The sequence below is a fragment of the Tachysurus vachellii genome, chromosome 7 (genome assembly GCF_030014155.1).
Source record: "Tachysurus vachellii isolate PV-2020 chromosome 7, HZAU_Pvac_v1, whole genome shotgun sequence".
Lineage (NCBI taxonomy): Eukaryota > Metazoa > Chordata > Actinopteri > Siluriformes > Bagridae > Tachysurus > Tachysurus vachellii.
The window spans coordinates 18764066-18787488 of NC_083466.1; the positions used below are offsets into that span (position 1 = coordinate 18764066).

The window sequence follows — 23423 nt, forward strand, 5'->3', positions numbered from 1 at the left end:
GTAAGAAAGGAATCCTTACTCCCGAGGCCTAGGATTTTCATGGATGCCCCTTGAGGACCTCTCCACTGCTGCCTACAATGCCACCTCATATGCATCGGGGGTTCAGCCATGACCACCCATGCCACTGCTCCTTGTGTATCACCACCTCCTGGGTTAACCTCTGCCAGCTTGCTGTTTCAGGGCACCAGGTGAGGTGAGCACAATGAAAGGTTAACACTTCTCTTAGACTCCCTGGCATTATGGAAAAATGCTTATCTTCACATAGGCATCTTGCCAGAGCACAGTCTCTCCAGGTTCGCTTGCAGGAGCAAAGTGTACCAGTTCCAGGTTATCCCATTAGGCCTAGTCTTATCACTTACCCTTAAGTGCATGACTCTCTCATCTTGGCTCATCAAGGGACATGGCAGACAGGTATTGAGATGCTGTGCTTGCCCACATGAGATCTCTAGGCTGTAGGCTCAACCCAGTGAAGCGTGTGTTTCTCCTTCTCAACGAGCCACTTTCTTGTGGATATTTTGGGATTCGTACCTTTCTAATGTGGACAAACCCCTGTTCTCACCTTCGGCCCCATCTTAGGGCTTGTCACCTTTACAAGGCTATTCCGATGGACGCCTCCCTCTCAGATGGGGAAGTGGTCCTAGACAGCATTCCTGCCCATAGCATATGGGAGGGCTTCTGTTTTCATTTCACACAGATTGCCTGAAGACGGGGGCTGTATTTCTACTGCTGACACACTTCCTCCTGAATCTCAGGGGCTACCTTTGCCTATCTCCTACATCAATCATTAGGGCAGTTTGCTCCCTTTTTTCAGGTAGGCGCACCAGATCTTGTACTACGTATAGACATACATATACGTATATGTATGCAATTTACACTCCAGAGTGCATGTTCAGGATGCAGGTTTCTGCTGAGGCAGAGGCTGGGCTCAGTAAAAGGCATTTACACCTGTAGTTGGTTAAATGCATATGGCAATTTTTGGTTAGGTGGAAGTGGCTTTGTTCGCCTCTTACTGTAACCTGTGGCTTTCTTTTTTTTTTACCAGCCTAAATTGAAACACTTTTCCTAACAGCTCTGCTCACAGGTGTCCTAGCCAGGGTATGCTGTGTGGCTCCTCATTGGCCCACCTAATTCTGACTTTTGGACACAATTTCCCTTCTGGACAGTTCTCCTGAAAAGATTTCTGTCAGGCAGAACCTCCTAGACCCCTATGTCTCAACTGAGGTTGTGGAGACTATGTTGAACATTTGCCTCTTGTGTAATCAACACTGCCAAGTTCTTCTCTGTGACACACTTCCTTCAGACAAGTAGAAGCTATGGAGTAATGTGACGTAGATGACCTTTTAGGGTCTTGCCGGTGCACTCCTTAGCCAATAGATTGGTGTGATTTCACACAGAGCTTCAGACAACTCTTCTGCGAGGAGCATTCCCATAGCATCATCCATGATGCAGTGTCTCATTCCCTTCTCAGGGAATCGGGTTACCAGGTTAACCCTAAATTTAGGGTTAAATTAAGAAAATTACATTATTAGGGCAGTTGATCAATAATACTAGCTAGACAAGGCCATCCTTCAAAAATCAACACAAAAAAACAAAAAAACAAAAAAACAAAAGCCATACAAAGCTTGAGTGTGACCCAGTAATGATTTTATTTGGGCAAGTTTCAAAATGCTGTGTGTGAGGACTTCATACTATCCTCCATTACACACAGTGACTGAAACCAGTGACTATAACTTACTGAATGAACAGCCAGAATAAGATTGTTAGGGGTTGGACAGTTTGGTTCTTTCTAAAGAGCAGACAACCTTCCTGATCCTTGTAAATTCTTTAAATCTTTAAACTGAATAAAGATCAGAAAGAAAGATTTATATGCTGATCTCTGTGGTAGCTGAATTAAACTTGAACCTCTTGTCCTGTTCAAAAAAGTAAGCATTTCATTCACTCATAAAACAAACAAATAAACAGAATATTTACAAATATTTTTTTTTTTTTTTTTCTTACACTGAAAAATGTACAGTTAAGTCTTCTTCTCTGTATATGATCTTTGCTTAGTATATGCTTTCTAAGAACCAGGAGCTTCATTAGGAGGAGAAAGTCTCCATTGTTCACAATGTCGCCCTCTAGTGGTTCAGCATAAGAAAAACTCAGAAATAAAGTGTTTTTTTGTTGTTGTTGTATATCTCATGTCCATTTCCACTCTGGTATGATTTGTTAAGGTTGGCCATGTTTCCTACCACAAATAGTGATCACGTGGGCAGAGCAGTCCAACAAGTAAAACTCTGAATCATTATTCACAGTTGTTTTTCTCATGAAACAGTCTGTTATTTATGTACTGATGTTTTGTGTGCCTCTAATCCAGTAAGTTGTCCAGCATTCGGAATCACTAGTATTCTATTCAGGCAATGCTATGGACATTTCTATATGTTACAATGCACTGTGCTGTTTCACACTTCAGTCTCATTTAGCTACAGCAGCAGTCAATAAGTTCATCCACATATAAGCTTGTAGACAAAAGTGTATATCTCCACCCTTTCACTCCCAGAACTCAGAATAGGACAAAAAATGATTTATTATTATAAACATGACTTAGTTTAGGTCATGTTTGAATCCCAGGTCCACTCCTGGCCCCATGAGCAAGGCCCTTAATCCTCAATTACTCAGTTGTATATGTAAGGGAGTGTGTTGAGTTGTCCACAAGATGTCTTTATATCATTGTTGTGTTAAGACATATTCAGGTACTTTTATCACGGTTTAAGCCTCGTGCGTACCGTACCGTAGCTTTGAGACTTTTCTTCAGTTTATGTTATCAACAATATAGATGCAGTGCTGTGGAATAAACAGTCAAGCCACAATCCCGAACCCCTCTGTGTCTCCTTTCCTCTACCACCACCCACAACCATACACAAGAGAGAGAGAGAGTCACATATAAATTGACATAAAAATGTAAGTCACTCTTGATAAGGACGTCTGCTAAATAACCGAAATGTAAATATGGGAGCAGGGGGCACGGTGGCTTAGTGGTTAGCACGTTCGCCTCACACCTCCAGGGTCGGGGTTCGATACCCACCTCCGCCTTGTGTGTGTGGAGTTTGCATGTTCTCCCCGTGCCTCGGGGGTTTCCTCCGGGTACTCCGGTTTCCTCCCGCGGTCCAAAGACATGCATGGTAGGTTGATTGGCATCTCTGCAAAAATTGTCCATAGTGTGTGATTGCGTGAGTGAATGAGAGTGTGTGTGTGTGTGCCCTGTGATGGGTTGGCACTCCGTCCAGGGTGTATCCTGCCTTGATGCCCAATGACGCCTGAGATAGGCACAGGCTCCCCGTGACCCGAGGTAGTTCGGATAAGCGGTAGAAGATGAATGAATGGATGAATAAATATGGGAGCTAAAGTACTGCTTTTTCATTACAATTGTCCAGTTCTTCTCCTCACATTTTACATCCAGTCTCTCAATGACAGCTTAGGGGAGAATTTCAACTTTTGAAAACAATCGTCCTGAGAATATATTTTAACACTCTTGATTTAAAAACTTTATCTGGTCTTCAAAATGTGTTTAGAGCAGTATCTCATATATATCATATATATACTACTGTTTTTCTGAAGTATTTTTTTTTTCTGAACTATTACAGTACCTTGTAGTAACATCTACTGCGGAACTGTTAAACAAAACCCGTTGCTCTGTAGGGACATAATTTGTCGACGAACATCCCGACATTATTGTTTACATTTATTAATGAATCGGTTATGCCCTTATACATCCCGAAAAAGACTGCATAATATTTTTAATTTGTTTTTGTCTTCATGGAGAGGAATCAGGGAGAAGATATAGACTGGGGAGAGCGATACAGACAGGATCCGCTTAATGTAAACAAAAGTGTTAAAGACTTTCTAGTGAAGAATGCACATGAAGGACTGGCTTTACCATTGACAGTGTATGAGAGATGTTCAGTTACATCAGGGCAGTGTGTGTATTATCATTACTGCTGTGATGGACAGGACGACAGAGGCTGGGGTTGTGGATACAGGACTGTTCAGACCATGTGCTCTTGGATCAATAATGTATCTCACTGTGGGAAATCCAGACCTCCACCGAGTCTCCATGAAATCCAGCAAGCACTAGTTACAATAGGAGACAAACCAGCCTCGTTTCTGGGCTCTAAAGAGTGGATAGGGACTTGTGAGGCTGCTCTGGTTCTGGACCAGATGTATGATGTCCCCTGCAGACTAGTGCACGTGCGCAGTGGGGCAACAGAGCTCGAGCAGGTGGCTCAGGACCTGCACCTTCATTTCCTCACCCATGGATCACCTGTCATGATGGGTGGAGACAGGGACAACTCATCCAAATGCATTCTGGGTGTGTGCACCGGAAAAGAAGGCAGCTACTTGCTTATAATGGACCTGCACTATTACGGCTGTCGGAACTTAGAGCCCGTCTCCAAGTCGGCACATATCAGGGTGAATTATACTGATATACTTTATAATGCTTTTATACTATATAATTGTTACTTAAACTTAATTTACTAATAACACTAACATTAATACGAATTAAAACAATGGGAAACCTCCTCAGACCTGAATGAGAATGAGCAAACTTCTTTATTGTGGTCACTCAGCCAACAATTCTCTAAGAGAAATTGCCAATTTGAAAGTAACAAAAGAAATCCCAAAAAACCCAAAAAGAAAAAAGCATCTTCATGAAGAGCATCGGCATGCAAAAAACAAAAACCCTCCGGACGGACCTGCAGAGTTACAGGATTTTTTACGCATACACATTTGGCCCCAAAAATTCTCCTCTGTATATACGCTTCCACGCGCCTCCTTATCGGTCCCCCCCCCCCACACCTCACAGACCGGTTTTCATATCACCTTTTCATTATGTCATCTTATTTACCGGAATCATCTCATATGTTTTTGTAACGTCCTGTTCCTTGCAGTCCCCTTGTTTTTCCTTCACCTTTTGCCCATATGCCCATTTATGGATTTTCCTCCCCTTAGTTCCCCGGGACCCAGGCCCGGGAGCCCAGGCCTGTGACCCTGGGTCTTCTTCATTCGCCATAACAAATGCCTAAACAACAATTTTTGTTATTAAAAAGTGTGCTCAAAAAAGAGCTTCACTCCCTGGTCAAAGTTACATTTGCCTCTCAGTTTTTCCCGTGCCAGACGTCCTGAAGATTTAATCCTTCATTCAACTACAATGGGTAAGTTTCTCCTTTGCTATTTTCTACTACACATGATTTTTAATAATTATAAGTCACTCTATGAGTCTGATTTATGTCAAAAGTTATTATGTTAAAAGAAAGCTCTTATCTAAATTATTTCTCATACAAGAAAGCTCTTATCTATTTGTCATCTTATATTGTCACTATTGCTAAACTCCTGCTAAACTCTTACTGCTATACTGTTGTCATTATTATTAAGCTATTGCTACTATAATGTTACTTGTGTACAAAAACAATGGAGTTCTTTGCTGACTCCTCTAATCTGTTAACTGCTTGAATTTTGATATGATCTCATACTATGATCTCATGCTATGATCTCAGCCTGTCCTTGGTCAGGCTGGGCTTGTTTACACTTATCTCAAGCTCCCGTTCCTCTATCTCCTCTAACTCCTCTTATCTCCCCTTCAGATCCCTCCGCATCAGCCAGCTCATCCTGGTTGCCCCATCATGTCCTCACCTCACCATCCTCGTCCGTCTCCCTACCCAAGGCCAATGGCCGCTGATGTCATGGAAAGCTATCGCCGCTTCCAGCTACTTCATATCACCCATGAGCTCGTTACGTGTCTGGAACAGCTCTGTTCTCCTGACCTCCCCGAGCATCCTCATCTGCTGTTCCATATTGTGAGAGGGCCTCTTACTAGCACGTCCTCGACTCAAACCCCTCTGCCTAACCTCGTGGATCAGAGAACCCAAACTGATGGCTGTCCTCATGTTGAGCTTTGCAACCCTGAGCTCGGGACTCCCGCTTCTCCTCCTCCTCCAGTGCCTCATGCCTATATCCGTCCTCTCAGTCCTGCCTTGGCATCTCCTCCCTCTGATTCCGGCCCTGGAACCCCAGATTACATTCCTTCTTCTCCCTCTGATTATGGCCCTGGATCCCCAGACTATTCCCCTACTTCGCCCTCCGATTACTGAGAATGTTTATAATAACCAATAAACCTATAACCATTCCCTCTGACTCCAATGTGGTTCTTATTTATATATATATATATATATCTATATATATTAATAATAATAATAATTATATATATATATGTAATAATAATAATTATAATAATATTATAATGTAATGTGTATTCTCCTAAGGTTCAAGGATTTTTCACAACATCTTCCCCCTCTGAGACTGCAAAGTCTCATCAAAACCCAAGTACCTAACCACGACGACCCTAACACAAACGAAAACAGAACATACATAAAACTAAAACAAAAACATACATAAAACACACAACATCTCTCCCCCCAACAAAAACAACATGCACAGTAGACCACAACACACACGTGCCCTTCTCAAAAAGGTGAGCCAGGAGTGAGTGAAAAACCCTCTGGATGCCCCCTAGAGGGAAAATTCTCACTCTGCCCGCAAACATAGCGCGACAGTGAAATCAGTGTCACCAGGGTCACCGAAACATACAGCATAAACACATGAAAATCAAACAGTTCTCCCATGGCATAGGAGTCCTCCTCATGACCACCACCAATAATGATTGCGATGCATGGTTCGAATCCACCGTGGCAAGAGGGCCCAAATGTGACGGCCTGCGCGTAGGGAACCCCAAATGTTTCTGTTGCGATAAGCGTGATAGTCTCGAGTTACAGGAACAACCGCATCCGAATCACCTCCTGTCCATGAGTGCATGAACATGGGTGGTTCTTGCATATCCTGTAGTCCTTGTTGCACATCTTTGGTATGAGACGTCCAAAGTTTATACCCACAAAAGAATAGAGTACAGTACTGTCGCATGGCGGCTTGCCGTATATGGCGAGAAATAATATACGCATGTTTACGTCCATGTCCATACGTTGAGGCCACACAAAAGGAACGATGTATCTCATATGTGTGCACCTGCAAAAGCAGTCCTCTGTCAAGAATATAGTCATTCCTGTAGCATGAATGAACCCACAGTCCTTCAGGGAGGACTAGATCTGCGTGTGCAAGGATAAGTGACACGGGGCGTGTGTCCTCCAGCAACGTGAACCAGGTGTCAGCCGTCGGCGGGGACGGGTATGTCAGCCAGGTACGATGCGGCGCGGCACCCAGGTCGAAGTCCCTCCAGACGAAGTCAGACTGGTCCACCTCGATGTCCAGTTGGATGCATGTGTAGCAGTAGCCAGGAGCGTCATCGAGGCGACAAGCGACACCCCGCGGGCTTGCCTCCAACCGTGCACAGGTGAGGGGTCGCTGGATTCGTCGCCAGCCTCTCCGTGGGTGCGACATGGCCTGCACACAATGCTCTACAAACAACACAGAAACAAGCATAGAGACGACAAAACGAATAGACACAAATACCAACACCCATTACTCAAGAATATGTACAAAAAGTCTATGTATAGTCGGCCTGGATTCAGTCACAATTACGGCCACCACCAGTAATGGTTGTAGTGCCTTGCGTATATCCAACGTGGCAATGGTGCCTTAATTCGCCGTTTGTTTTCCAGTGAGAACCAGACATGGGGAAAAGTCCGAGCGAAATATGTACCAGGCAAAATAGCGACTACTTCTGAGTCCCTGCCTTGCTGCAGGCTTCGGAACACCCACTCGGGTGAGGTTGGCAGACTGACCAGGGCTGTAACTAGTCCCTTAGTGTATGTGGTCCACAGCTGGTAGCCACAAAAGAAAAGTGAGTAGTACTGTCGGGTGGAGCTCTGTTGAATGTTCCGTGAAATAAGATAGGCATGTCTTGTTTTCGGGCCATAAAAGGACGCGACCGTAATGCAGCGTCGAAGTTCATGGGTATGTACACGCAGGACAAGTTTGTCTGTAAGCTGGTAGTCTATATCTGGCTGCTACGCATGACCCCCCCCTCAAGCATAATATCAGCGTGTGAAAGTATCAGTGGAATAGGGCGCAACTTTTCCAGCAGGGTGACCCATTGATACTGTGTTATGCAGGGAGGAAAAGATCGCCAGGACCGTTGTGGTTCCCTACCGAGCTTCTGGTATATCCACTCGTAAGCAGAAAGATCTACCTCCAGGGCTAACTTTCTGCACGAGAAGCAACACTCTAGGTACGGGTTATTATTCTATAATATTATTATTGACCCAGAGTCAGGGTCACGGTAGGCACACGTCTGATGTCGTCGCGCTCGCCGGCGCTGGGAACGCCGGAATGGGAGACACTCCATAATCTGTACACAACACGAACAAGACATACACACACAGGGGACACAAACAAACAGGGACTCACACTAATATATATATATATATATATTACAGTCCTGTATATGCGCCACTAGTTCCTGTCCGAATCATTCTTGTTCTCATCCAGCAGTGAGAACGAGTCTGGGTCCAATTCCATCAACTGCGTTTGCATGTATTGTCCAAAAAGGGAGTGGATTGTTTTGTCGATCAGGGCACATAGCAGAGGAATCCCACAGCATATGATAAAGCCAATGGCCAGCAGGACCACTAGAAAAATCATGCCAATGCGCATTAATCCTGCCATCCCGTCTCCTGAGAGCAACCATTTATACCAAGTCGGATCTGGGGCCCCTGAGTTCCGGACCATCTGGTCTCGGGCTTCTTTCATACGTTTGAGTATCGTATTTAGCGGTCCTATTGGGCCTGTGTGAAGTGGGATGACGGCACAGCAGTCAGTGCCGATCAGCTCGCACACTCCCTGATCTGGTCCGCGCATTTGATCTATAGCAAAGCGGTTTTCTACGGCCATCAATGTTGTGGCATGTAACTGTTCTGTTATGAGTCCCAAGGCCGCAATTGTGTGATTAATGAAACGCTGTTGGTTATACCATATATAGTTTAGCCACCTTATGTTTCTGCGTACTTGCACATGAGGTAGCAGGATTGCCCACGCTGTCGAGGTCGCGTCGGATAAGGCTCTGTGCTCCTCTGGAACACCCACCGGCTCACCTTTCCAGTCAATGTAAATATCAGGGTCTGCTGACCAGGCAGGAAGCACGGAGGCGTTACTGGGCTGTAGGTATCGTGAGACATCACGTCTGGATCGTGAGGCACGGGTAAGTACTGGGGTCAAAAGGAGGTCTAAGAGGGAGTCATTTAAGGCCATCACTGTGAGATATCCCTCCAGCACAACTGGAGCACACAGTCCATGCCACAGCCGGGGAAGTGTCTGAAGCGCTGTGCTCTCTCCACAATACCAAAAAATGTCTGCCAGTGGCAATGTGCCAAACCTTAGACTAGGGGCGGTCATTTGTCCTGGAATGGATTTCTCACATCCATATTCTGTCGTATTACAACGTGGGAGCACATTCACTACAGGGTGATGAGCATCTAATATATCTTTGCAGGCTGCTTTAGAAAGAAATCCGACATACACTGCTCCTCTTGCCTTTATACATAATGGGAACTTCTGGTTAGGCCGTACCTGGACTGTCATATCTGTGGGGATTGGCGAGGCTACCGGCCGATACGCACAAGATATACTTATGTTGCCCATCCAGTTCGGCCCATGTGTTCTGGCTGCTGATCCCAACAGGCAAAGAGCCGGACATAAATGTGTATCATTATATGGGGATTTGTCACACTCGTCCACGCCTCTAGTAGGCATTACATAGGGGATTTGATTAGACCGGTCATGGCATATTACACAGGTGCTGTCTGTCGTGACCTGACGGGCGGATTCCGTCAGCCACTGGCGATAGAGGTTTCCCTCAGTGCCTTCGGCTACATTAAATTGTTTGATCATTTTGATGTACTTCTGAAGCGCCCCATATTCCCCCTGCACCTTGGAGTGACGGGTCACGCACCCGCTACTGCCTGAACCGCCACATTCAGCCCAAAAATCTATTCTCGCTTGGCGAAATTGGAAACCTGGACTCCAGGCAGGGACGTAGACACGGGCTTCATATGGTTCAAAGAATGACGTTTTCTGCAGTGTGGACGGGTAAACCGAGTTCATGTGAAGACTATAATACCAGAAGGCATGGATTAATTTACACTGCACGCCCTTGTCATCACTGGCAGGTTGTCCCTTAACAATAATGCTGGTTGCTGAATCTTGGGTTACATCCCCTGGTCGCTTAATTCGAATCTCTAGGGTCAGTGTGTAGTGAGAAGATGACTGGTTTTTAGCCCACTGTATTGGGTCTGAACCTACCGCCGGAAAGGGGCCAGCGTAGTCAATGGAATACATCACAAAATACAACGTGCCATTTAGTACTTTCTTTTGCTGGCTAGCATGGGCAAATGATCCTAAAGCACACTTTATGTGATTTTGAATAGCCGTCTTTGCTGATGTTTTGTCAACTCCCACTATTATGGGATAGGAGCTTTTCCCCTGAAAAACTGTGCGTCCTCCTATAGTGGCAGAACCTGTGCCTGTACTACGTCTGAGCCGTGAGCCTGATTTGGGAGTATTAACGGACATTGAGTCATTATGCGTGGAGCCTGGTTGTGAGATATGGGCATAACTTTTTACTGTAAGAACTCCTACTATGATTGCCAGATTTAAGATCACCCCTACCACACATGCCATATAAAATATTCGTACAGTTAATCTATCCTTATTTTGTTTATCGGTTCCATCGGGTTCATCTAATGGTTTATCATCAGTGCCCCTCTTCTGGGGTGCGGCTAGCTGCACCATGATTTACAGTCGTTTAGCTATAATTTTAAATAAACATTACAAGGAGTCGAGTACCCCAAAGTCTACAGTTTTGAACTGACCAGGTAGTGGACCTGGTTGATCCGTGCTTGGACCCGTTGCTGATTCTAAGGTGTATCGTCTAGCGTGGTTAGTGAGATCTGTGAAACATCTAGTTCCTCCACTGAGCCTGTGTGAACACTCGGGCTAACATCAACAATGTCATCTACAGGGGCTAGGATGTCTCGACATTCCTTGGCAGGTTTGACAATAACCGGTCCTTGCTGTGTGCGCGCTCTAGCTCTGGCTCGTGTTCCAGCGGCCGGGCCTGTTACTAAGTCTGGACCATAGGGATCATTATCATCCTTGTCGTCAGAATACGGAGTCGTGTATTGTTTTACTTTCGGCAATGTCTCCCAGTCCTTTCCTTTCCTTTCTGCGGCGGGTGACTGCCCCGCCAACTGCTGTCCTTCCTTAGACGTGGAGGGTTGTTCCTTGGTTCCTTGTTCCAAGGCAAGTGGCTGCTTGTGTACCCCTGCCTTTGAGGTTGAGGGCTCTTCCCCAGTGTCTACTGCAGCTGTCGCACGATAACAGTGGTTAAGGTGATACCAGTATTCCTTACCTTCGATCTTGACTGCAGTGGGGGTAGCTAACACCACTTTAAAAGGTCCTTCTCTTCTTGGTTGTCTCCAATGTTTCCTCTTGAACGTTCTGATGTACACGTAATCACCTGGTTCTACCTGGTTACGTGGTTCCTTTTCCTCTACTGCTGTGCCATGTGTGGCCGGGCCCACCTGAGAACACAAGAGTCTGTGGATATGGGTTAAATGCTTCACATAGCTTGACATTTCGCCTTCCATCTGTTCAAGCGATGGGCCCTTATAGGGTCCTCGTATAAAAGCCACGGGCATTGGCCTGCCTGTCACCATTTCATGAGGTGTCAAGTGCGTTGTACGATTCGTCTGTGAACGCATTTTCATCAGAGCCAAAGGCAAAGCCTGTACCCAATTCAGACTGGTGCTAGCTAATATTTTTGAAATTTTCTCCTTCAACACGCCGTTGGCTCTTTCTACTCTTCCTTGTGAACTTGGGTGGTAGACACATCCCATCTTATGGTTAATGCACAATGCTTGCGCAAGGGACTCAATTACTTTATTTACAAAATGAGGTCCATTATCTGAACTCAACTGATCTGGAATACCAAACCTCGGGATTACTTCCCTACACAAGAATTTTGCCACCGTTTTGGCATCATTCCTGGCACTGGCCACTGCTTCAACCCATCTACTGAACATGTCAATCACTACCAACATGTAACGCTTCCCTTCTGCTTTTTCTGCCATATCCACAAAATCCATCATTAAGTGTCGAAACGGCCCTCGAGGTTCTGGAATGTGTCCTATTGGGGCTGTGAAATGCTTCCTGACATTTCTTTTAGCACATAACTCACATGTTCTCAGTGTTTTTTCTACGAAACTGGCTAGATACGGAGACCACCAATTTTTCCGGATAATGTCTATTATCACCCTCTTGTTGCAGTGGTCTATCCCGTGGGCTTCCTTTATCAACATTGGTAATAGGGCTGTGGGTGCTACCCACAACCCCTCTCCGCCTCTCCATACTCCTGACTCCTTGTCCTGAAAAGCACCTCGCTTTTTCCACTGTTCTACTTCTTCCGGATTGGCTGTGTTTTGTGCATCCCTGACATCTTCTATCGACATCTCTCCTGGACCTGCATCTGGCTCTTCTCCCTGCATAACTGCCATTATGCATCTATCCCCTAATGCTGCCTTTTTGGCTGCTTCATCTGCTGCAGCGTTTCCTTTAGTTATTGTTGTTCCATCTGTTTTGTGAGCTTTACACTTCACAATAGCTAATTTCTCAGGTAGCTGTATAGCTGTTAACAGTTCAAATATGGCTGGTCCATGGGTTATAGCAGAACCATCAGCCCTCTGGTAACCTCTTTGTGCCCAGATTGGTCCAAAAACATGACATACCCCATATGCATAAGCTGAGTCAGTGTAAATTGTACACGCTTCTCCTGCTCCTAGCTTACACGCTGCTGTCAATGCTTTTATCTCTGCCAATTGAGCTGAGCATGGTTGTGGGACAGTCCCCTCGCTAATTGTTTGATATACATTCTCAATAAGGTCGTATTCGATCACTGCATAACCTGCTTTGTTTCCCTCGATGGTGCGATAACAGGATCCATCCACAAAGAAGATTCGTTGTGCCCCTAAAAGAGGTTGGGACTCTAAATCTGGTCGCGCTTTCAGGAACTTTTCAGATTCCTCTGTACAATTGTGTGGAGTCCCTTCACTCGGCAGCACCATTCTTTCGGCTGGGTTTACTGTGTTGCACCTTTCGATTGTCAACTCCGGTGCCGACAGTATTACATCATATCCTGTGCGCCTTGCATTGGTTATTACAAATGTTCGATTTGTCAATAATGCATGCAGTGCATGTGCTGTGTACAGGGTCACGGGGTGACCCATCGTAATTGTAGAAGCTTTTTGATATGCAAATGCTGCTGCTGATATGGCACGATAACATGGCGGTATACCCTTCTCTACATTATCTAACGCTGTGCTGAAATAAGCAATGGGCTGCTTTCCTACCCCTTGCTGTTGCTGCATTAGTACTGCCGATACAAAACCTTGTCTTTCTGACACGTATAGGTGAAATGGTTTGCTGTAATCTGGACTAGCCAGCGCTGGGGCTGAGGCTAGTATGCACTTCAACATCTTGAATGCTGCTAGTGCTTCTGGTGTCCATGTCAGCTGTGCATTGGGTTTAGCCTGATCTGTAGCTTTTATTATGTCTCTAAGTGGTTGTACTTTTAAGGCAAAGTCACATATCCATGGTCTACTAAACCCTGCCATGCCCAGGAATGACAACATCTGGCACACGGTTTGAGGTCGTGGTGCATCACGTATAGCTTGTACATGAGCCGGTAATATTTTTCGTGTTGTTCCTTCTAGAACTCGTCCTAAATATTCCACCTTTCTCTGGCAGAATTGTAGCTTCTCTTTACTAACCTTGTGCCCATTGTTTGCTAGGACCTTTAATACTGTTATTGAATCCTGTACGCATTGCTCTTTTGATTGGCTACAAATCAGTAAATCGTCAACGTACATAATCATAAGGCTTTTCAGTTGTACATTTATCAGATCTCTGGTCAGTACTTGGTTGAATATTGATGGGCTTTCGCAATACCCTTGGGGCAGCCTAGTATAAGTATACTGTTGCCCACGATAAGTGAACGCAAACAAGTGCTGAGAGTCAGGGTGCAATGGAACACTGAAAAAGGCCGAACATAGATCAATTACAGTGTACCATTTCGTTCCCACTGGAATATTTGATAACAAAGTGTGTGGATCGGGGACTACTGGAGTCTCGGCCACCACTATCTGATTGACTGGTCTCAAATCGTGGACCAATCTCCATTTGTCTGAGTTGGGCTTTCTGACCGGAAAAATTGGAGTGTTGCACTGACTCCTAGTGGGGATTAAAACCCCTACTTCTAGTAACCCTTTAATAGTTGGCCCTATCCCCTCTTCCGCTTGTTTGGATAACTGATATTGTCTTTGATAGGGTAGTGGAGCATTGGGTCTGATTTGTATTTTTGCTAGCCCTGCTGATTTGACTAGTCCTACATCTGTTGCGTGCTTAGTCCATAGTTGTTTCGGAACTTCATCTAATGCTTTAACTACATCGTTTTCTGTCAACTCTTCCTCATCTGCTATTTGTGGCATCTGTACCTCTACTCCTACTCTTACTTGTATCTTTGTTTGCTGACTTACTAACATAGTAGTAGCTACTACCTGCTCTGTCCCTTTATACTCTATCTTTAGAAACGTTTTGTCTTCTGACATATATACCCTAGAATTTCTCGTCGTGTTCCATTTCTCTACCCTTCTTGCTTCTCTCATCATAGGCCCTAAATCTTTTGATTCAAAATCTTGCCCAATCATCAGGGAGATGTGGGAGACTGCGTCTCCAACTTGATACCATTCGTGAATCTGTTCTGGCAGTACGGCATATGCAGCTACTCCTTGCCGACCAAGTATTATGCTGTCCGTGCTGATGACATATTTTCTTCCTTCTAGTCGTTCTTCCCATAACGATGCGTACTCTTCATCTTTTCCCCCTTCATCATATTTCAGGGTACAATGCCATGGTCCTCTAGCCTCCCGGCAATCTGGGCGTATGTAGTTTAACCATGGTTTCCATTCCGAATATTCTTTCCATATTTGTGATGTATTTTTGTCTTTGACTTCCATCCAATACACTTTGTCCAGCTCTGTCGTTTCCTCTTCTTGGCTTACTACTAGGTATTGCCGAGCTAACATTTCTGGAAGTGTTATCCACACTCCTGTTGGCCCACAGTGTATTTTGGCTCCTAGTTTACAGAGCACATCTCTTCCAAGAAGATTAGCTGGAGTGTCTGGGGAATAAAGTAGAGGTGCTTGCACTACTATTCCTTCTACAGTAATCCATAGTCTGAGTTTTTCCTGAGAAGCCCACTGTCTTTATTGCTCTACGTGTGAGGGGAAGCTTTGCACCTTCTTTTCCAATGCTTGTAAATGTTGCTCCTGTATCAATCAGGAATGGGGCCTGTACTTCATTTCCAATTCCCACCATAATTGTGGGTTCTTGTGCAGGGTGCAGTGAGGTGGTACACTGCACCAGCTTCCCCTCTGGCTTCTCTAGGCCTCTTCACATTCCTCCTGGAGCTGAGCCCAATGGGCTCCCTCCAGGTGGTACTGGGGCTTGTCCTTGAAACCCTGGGCCCATCCATTGGCCTGCCCAATTTCCAGCTCCTAGTGGTGTTGCTGCAGGTGCTTGTTGCATCCCTGACTGCCCTGCTCCTTGTTGAAACATTGGAGCAGGCATCTGTGCCGGCATCGGTTGTCTTCCTGGGTTTCCCATGACCCCTCCTGGTGCTCCATACTGTAGGTAAGGACACTCATATCTTAGGTGACCTAGGTTATTGCAATTCCAGCAGGTTTTTTCCTGTCCTCCTGCTCCCCAGGCCGGTCTCTGTGGAGGCTGTCTTCCTTGTCCTCCTCTTCCCCGACCTCTGGTTGGTCCCCATCCACGTCGTAGAGGTGCATACTGAGAATTCACTGGATAACTTGTTGGGTATCCCATAGGATACTGCATCATAGTTGGGGGCACCGGCTGTGTCTGTGTCACCACCTGTGGCACTCCTCCCTCTTGGGGTGGTGCTACCTGAACTACAGCTGGGGCAACCATTACTGCCGCCTGTTTGGTGCATTCTTTGTCCTCCTTCTTTTTCTCTTCGTGGCTTTCTTGTTTGTTTCTGGTCAGTTCCCCCAGTTGTGCCTTGTGCAGTTGCACCAGCAAGTTCTCTTCAGCCTTCTTTGCCTCCCTTTTCCTTTTCCTGTGAAGTTCTGTATGGTGTATCACATTTGCCTCGAAGGTGGCCCATGGCATAGTGTTCAAACCCACTACCGTCTCCAGCTGGTCTTGAACTTCTGCTGGAAGAGCCCTTTTTAACATGAGCTTGAACAGAGTCATACTTGCGGGCGTTTCATCCCACGAGGCTCCCATTTCATCCCTCCAAGACTCCTGGAGTTTCAATACAAACTGGGCAACTCCCTCTTCTTCCTCCAGCTTTAGTTTCTCTACTTTGCCCAGATCGGCTTTAGTTGGGTATGCTTCCCTTAGCTGGTCCCACAGACGGTTTCTGAATGGGCCAAAGGTTATTCCATCTGCTCTTGAGTCATTCGCTTCTTTTCCTAGTCCAGCGAGGCCAAACATTTCCATCATTTTTGCCTTCCCAACTGTCTGGCACAGGATTACCTTCAGGTCACCCAAGGCCAGACTCTGTCCCATTGTCTGTTCCTCAAACTTTGTGATCCATTTTTGTGCCCCTTCACACACACTTGGCAGTCTTTTTACTAGTCCAGTCACATCCATGAAGGTCCATGGCACATAATGTATTTGCTGTCCTTTGACTATTAGAGGATACTGTGCTGCCATCTTTGGCATTTTGTATTTGTCCGGCTCGGCTGCGGCTGCTCCACGCGACTCAGGCTCATCTATCTCCCTCTCTTCGTCACTGGAGGTTTCAGTTTCTTCTTTGTCCACCTCCCTTTTTTGGCTTTGAGCCTGTGACCGTGTGATCACACATCTTCGGCCCTGTAGTAGTTTCCACTTCGCTTCATCTCTTTTGTCTCTCATGGTGGGCTTGGCCCTCTTTCCTCGTTTTACTCTTTCGGTTGCTTTTGCTATCTTTTCTTCTTGTTCTTGCAACCTTTTCTCCAAGCCTTTGCATATTGCAGCTGTGGTTTCTTCTTTTTCATATTGTAGGCCTCTTATCCTTTGCTCGGCACGCTTCTGTTCTTCCTTTAGGTCTCCTCTCAACTCCTCCACTCGCATTTCCAGGTGAGATGTGTGTTCTTTTTTTTATTTCTCGTCTTCTGGGCCCATCCCTTGGGATACTTCCTCCTCGTTTTCTGTAGCCAGGGAGGTCTGTGACTGCTGTCCAGCAGATCTTTTCACCCTTTCGTCCACCGTTTCTGCTCCTTCTTTTTCTTCCTTCTCTTGGCGGGGCTCTCCTTGTCCTCCCGCTATGAGGGCCCTTTTGGCATGAATTTCCAGCTTATCTAGAGATTCGTGCAGTCTATCCATCAGTGCACTCTGTTCTTCCCACTATGTCCTGCATTCGCCTTCTACTTGCCCAGTAGGCCTCGTCCATCCTCCTCATCCGATATTCTCTTGAGGCTGGTGTGCTGTGTGCTCGCATATATTGAGATTGGGGATGTCCTGCCAGCCATTCCGTGTTTATAGCTTCTGTCTGCTGGTGAGATAGGTGAGGATGTTCTTTCCCCCACTGGGTATTAATATCTTCTATCTGATCATCCCAGTGCAACTGGTATCCACCGCCTTCGTCCCTTTCCTGTTGATTTTCTTTTCCTTCTTCTTTTGTAGTCCCTCTTGGGTGTTCTGAACCCCCCTTTTGCTCATCTTTGTGTCTTAGAATCTCATTCTCCTCCCTCTGGCTCCCTTCTTCTGAGGAAGGATGATAGGACCCTTCGTACTTGTTCTTAATATCTCCTTTTTCTGCTGACATTTGTCGGATTACTCCTTTGACTTGTCCACCCGTGATTTCCAGTTCGATTTCTTGTGCTTCACCTTCTTGTCCCTGTGACATTTTTAGCTTCTCTTCCCTTCTTCTCTTTCCTTCCTGTTCAAACCACTCCACTATTTCCCATTTCTTCATAGTTTTATCTATACTCTCTTTTTTCGCTTCCCCCCAGCATTCTATTCTTTCCTTCATCTTTTTACATTTCCCCTCATCAAATGTCCCACTTTCAGGCCACTGCAACTCTCCCTTTGTCCGGTCTTGCCACTTTTTCATGTATTTTCTAATTTCTTTTTCAGCATCCTTGTGCCTCATTATTATAATTGCAGCTGGAGTAATCAGACCTCTTCCCTTCTCCATCATGCACCCCTATCTCGCCCTTGTGGCACTGTCACGTGGTACTAGATTTCTGTGTACTGTTGACTACTTCAGCTGAACGTTTATTCTCTCTCTGGTAAACGTGGTTGTGCAGGAGTCCTTCTAGTATGGCTCTCAAAAGAAACAAGGCAAATATTAGGATCTCAAAGTATACGTACAAACAAAAAAAAAAAAAAAAAAAAAAAAAATACAACTTTTAATTCAATAGTTATACTTAAAAATGGATTAAAATCAACCAGCTACATAATCAACCAAGTATTGACCCATCCTATAATTTAATTCACTAATCAATCAGATAAATACCAGTTATTCAATTAATTAATTAATCCAATCCAGATTAAAGTTAAATTGTTTCAGTCACTCGGTAATTTCTCCCAACTGGTTTATTATTCCTCCTCTAACGCCTCATTTATAACATCATATAATAGTGTGTCCTCTAGTCAGTTAGAGAATGCCCAAGATTGGAAAGAAAACAATCTCTTGTTTTGGTTACACGTATCAGGGCGATTCAAGGCCTTACTGGCACAGAGTTACAGAGGCTAGAATGGAGGTTTCATTTCCACCAAAATAATTTTGCTGTAAAAATACTACAAGATACTACGGTAAACACATGTCAAGAGTTTATGAAGAACTCGAGATTATAACCATACGTCTTAGCTTCCAAAAACCGTTTCAAAGAGACCCAAGAGTGGATTTTATATGAATATTTTACACTAAGCAGTAGTATTTGCTCAAAAACACAGGAAAGCTATTCTGTGTGTGTGTTCTAGGATTGCGCAATACACCTTAAGAATTGTTATCACTAGCAGCCCCCCCCGCCAGTTGGCCCTTATCGCACCTCCACTACCACACACACACAACTGCCAACAAACGGAAGGTGTTCTGAATACAGTGGAAAACCGTCATTGGCCTTCAAACTGTCTATCTCTACTCTACGGGCACCTATTGGCTCTTGTGGGGCCTTGTTTGATTCCTAGGAGTCTGGACTACAAATCTGACACCGAATTGTAGTTTTCTGATCCTCCAATGAGAAGTGAGAAATAAACTTACGGTTTTCAGTCAGAACAGTGATGATTGTGAGGCGAGCAAAGTGATGTGAATAATACGGCTGAGATTTTCCAACTCCCATGGATTCTTGGGAATCTAAGAATATGAACATCTATAATATTTGTTATGAAAGAAATCACTCCAGTGAGGAAAAGGAAGAGCTTAACGGCAAGTAACCCTTCTTATCATTTACTCAGTGTACCACTCTGTGTCTCACACAGTCCCTTGTCATAAATAGATGCTCTACTTGTTGTGTTTTACGTTACTTACCTCTTTGTACAGTCAATGCCGTTCCCAGATCCCGTTTAACTTGTCCAATCAGTGTACCTACAAAGAGTAATTCATCCTCCATACGAATTATGGGATTAATTTTTCTACATCACACATCAACCTGAATCGTCATTAGGTTCAACAATGCACATGAGTTATTCAAACACAGTTTATACATTACCGTGCACTCATTACGTACTCTTTATCACGTGTGTGCTTATTTGTTCGTTTGTGCTTGTGTGTTCACGTACACTTATCACGTGTGTACTTATTTGTTTATTTGTGCTTGTGGGTTCATGTACACTTATCACGTGTGTACTTATTTGTTCATTTGTGCTTGTGGGTTCATGTACACTTATCACGTGTGTACTTATTTGTTTATTTGTGCTTGTGGGTTCATGTACACTTATCACGTGTGTACTTATTTGTTTATTTGTGCTTGTGGGTTCATGTACACTTATCAGGTGTGTACTTATTTGTTCATTTGTGCTTGTGGGTTCATGTACACTTATCACGTGTGTACTTATTTGTTCATTTGTGCTTGTGGGTTCATGTACACTTATCACGTGTGTACTTATTTGTGTACTTATATTGTGTACTTATATTGTGTACTTATCTCTGTACACACGTACACTTATCACGTACACTTATTATTCACTTATTATCATACACAGATTCTCATACACAGATTATCATATACAGATTATCATATACTGATTATCATATACAGATTATCATATACAGATTATCATATACAGATTATCATACACTTAATACCGGGGGCCCCCCTTTTTTTTTTTTTTTCCCTTTTTTTTTTTTTTTTCACCGTCCCTACCAAGCAGACCTGTCTCAACCAACAGCGGTATCTAGGGACTAATGCGTTTTCATCACCTGCCGTCCTGCCCTGGTCCGTGAGTTTAATAGCACTCACACCGGAGGATACGCTCCAGGAATTTTACCATGCGCTTTACCACCTGCCGTCCTGCCCCGGTCCGTGAGTTTAATAGCACTCACACCGGAGGATACGCTCCAGGAATTTTATCGTGCACTTTACCACCTGCCGTCCTGCCCCGGTCCGTGAGTTTAATAGCACTCACACCGGAGGATACGCTCCAGGAATTTTATCCAGGCCTAACCACAACATAGTACACTCATGAGATTTTTCACACACACACACACACACACACACAGTCACATATCAAAACCTTATATAGTTATGGGGCTTTCCCTTTGCTTTTTCTCATCCAGCTCTTTATCTCACCCTTAGGAGTTCTTATCTCGAGGGCGGCTGTCCGCTCTCCTTCCCGGGGCCACCCCCCCGTTCAGGCCACAGATTCACTATACACAGACATTTGAGTTTAACAGGCGTCTGCTCACCTTGTTATTTATGGCCGGCCTCTGTAGCCCGTCAGAGAGAGCGGTCCCGGTTCCGGAGGCAGTTCACGGCGTCCCTACAGAGGTCGCTTCGTGGTCGCCATTAAATATGTCGGAACTTAGAGCCCGTCTCCAAGTCGGCACATATCAGGGTGAATTATACTGATATACTTTATAATGCTTTTATACTATATAATTGTTACTTAAACTTAATTTACTAATAACACTAACATTAATACGAATTAAAACAATGGGAAACCTCCTCAGACCTGGATGAGAATGAGCAAACTTCTTTATTGTGGTCACTCAGCCAACAATTCTCTAAGAGAAATTGCCAATTTGAAAGTAACAAAAGAAATCCCAAAAAACCCAAAAAGAAAAAAGCATCTTCATGAAGAGCATCGGCATGCAAAAAACAAAAACCCTCCGGACGGACCTGCAGAGTTACAGGATTTTTTACGCATACACATTTGGCCCCAAAAATTCTCCTCTATATATACGCTTCCACGCGCCTCCTTATCGGCCCCCCCCCTCACAGACCGGTTTTCATATCACCTTTTCATTATGTCATCTTATTTACCGGAATCATCTCATATGTTTTTGTAACGTCCTGTTCCTTGCAGTCCCCTTGTTTTTCCTTCACCTTTTGCCCATATGCCCATTTATGGATTTTCCTCCCCTTAGTTCCCCGGGACCCAGGCCCGGGAGCCCAGGCCTGTGACCCTGGGTCTTCTTCATTCGCCATAACAATTATGCCTAAACAACAATTTTTGTTATTAAAAAGTGTGCTCAAAAAAAGAGCTTCACTCCCTGGTCAAAGTTACATTTGCCTCTCAGTTTTTCCCGTGCCAGACGTCCTGAAGATTTAATCCTTCATTCAACTACAATGGGTAAGTTTCTCCTTTGCTATTTTCTACTACACATGATTTTTAATAATTATAAGTCACTCTATGAGTCTGATTTATGTCAAAAGTTATTATGTTAAAAGAAAGCTCTTATCTAAATTATTTCTCATACAAGAAAGCTCTTATCTATTTGTCATCTTATATTGTCACTATTGCTAAACTCCTGCTAAACTCTTACTGCTATACTGTTGTCATTATTATTAAGCTATTGCTACTATAATGTTACTTGTGTACAAAAACAATGGAGTTCTTTGCTGACTCCTCTAATCTGTTAACTGCTTGAATTTTGATATGATCTCATACTATGATCTCATGCTATGATCTCAGCCTGTCCTTGGTCAGGCTGGGCTTGTTTACACTTATCTCAAGCTCCCGTTCCTCTATCTCCTCTAACTCCTCTTATCTCCCCTTCAGATCCGTCCGCATCAGCCAGCTCATCCTGGTTGCCCCATCATGTCCTCACCTCACCATCCTCGTCCGTCTCCCTACCCAAGGCCAATGGCCGCTGATGTCATGGAAAGCTATCGCCGCTTCCAGCTACTTCATATCACCCATGAGCTCGTTACGTGTCTGGAACAGCTCTGTTCTCCTGACCTCCCCGAGCATCCTCATCTGCTGTTCCATATTGTGAGAGGGCCTCTTACTAGCACGTCCTCGACTCAAACCCCTCTGCCTAACCTCGTGGATCAGAGAACCCAAACTGATGGCTGTCCTCATGTTGAGCTTTGCAACCCTGAGCTCGGGACTCCCGCTTCTCCTCCTCCTCCAGTGCCTCATGCCTATATCCGTCCTCTCAGTCCTGCCTTGGCATCTCCTCCCTCTGATTCCGGCCCTGGAACCCCAGATTACATTCCTTCTTCTCCCTCTGATTATGGCCCTGGATCCCCAGACTATTCCCCTACTTCGCCCTCCGATTACTGAGAATGTTTATAATAACCAATAAACCTATAACCATTCCCTCTGACTCCAATGTGGTTCTTATTTATATATATATATATATCTATATATATTAATAATAATAATAATTATATATATATGTAATAATAATAATTATAATAATATTATAATGTAATGTGTATTCTCCTAAGGTTCAAGGATTTTTCACAACACGGCTCTGTCCTGGACAAGGAGTTTCTGCAAAAGAATGGCTGGGTGGCGTGGAGGAGAGTTCAATCTCTCGATCTGAGCTCCTTCTATAATCTTTGTTTGCCATAAACATAACAATGATTCTCATTATTGCCATCAGGACATTGACAAAATCTCAGAAACTTGTACTGAAAGCTTAATAATGAGAAAAATAAAGGAAGGAATAATAAAGACATGTCACGTCCCCGAGTGTATTTGAATTTGATGTGGTATTTTATTTATTATCTATTTGAAGATACTATCGGGTAAAATAAATATACAAACGATATTGTATTCATGACACTCAGTGTATGTCTTACTTGTATGTATGTGTATGTGACAAATAAAATTTAATTTGATCCTCATGAGTTTCGTCGATATCGAAAGTACATCCAAAGTTTTGTTTCCCTGAAAATGAAAAAAAAGCGCGTGCACGC

At 44.4% G+C, this 23423-nt stretch overlaps 1 protein-coding gene across 1 annotated transcript; it reads left to right on the plus strand.

Annotated features, from left to right (window-relative positions):
• Positions 1-3676: 3676 nt before the first annotated feature.
• LOC132848775 (ufm1-specific protease 1-like) lies at positions 3677-23153 on the plus strand. Its single transcript, XM_060874768.1, has 2 exons — positions 3677-4401; positions 22969-23153. The coding sequence occupies exons 1-2, from the start codon at positions 3796-3798 to the stop codon at positions 23074-23076; spliced, it is 714 nt and encodes a 237-aa protein (XP_060730751.1). The 5' UTR covers positions 3677-3795; the 3' UTR covers positions 23077-23153.
• Positions 23154-23423: the final 270 nt, after the last annotated feature.

Coding starts and splice junctions, on each gene's coding strand:
- LOC132848775 (XM_060874768.1), top strand. CDS start 3,796: ATGGAGAGGAATCAGGGAGAAGATATAGACTGGGGAGAGCGATACAGA. Junction 4,402..22,968: donor TTATAATGGACCTGCACTAT/TACGGCTGTCGG, acceptor GATTTTTCACAA/CACGGCTCTGTCCTGGACAA.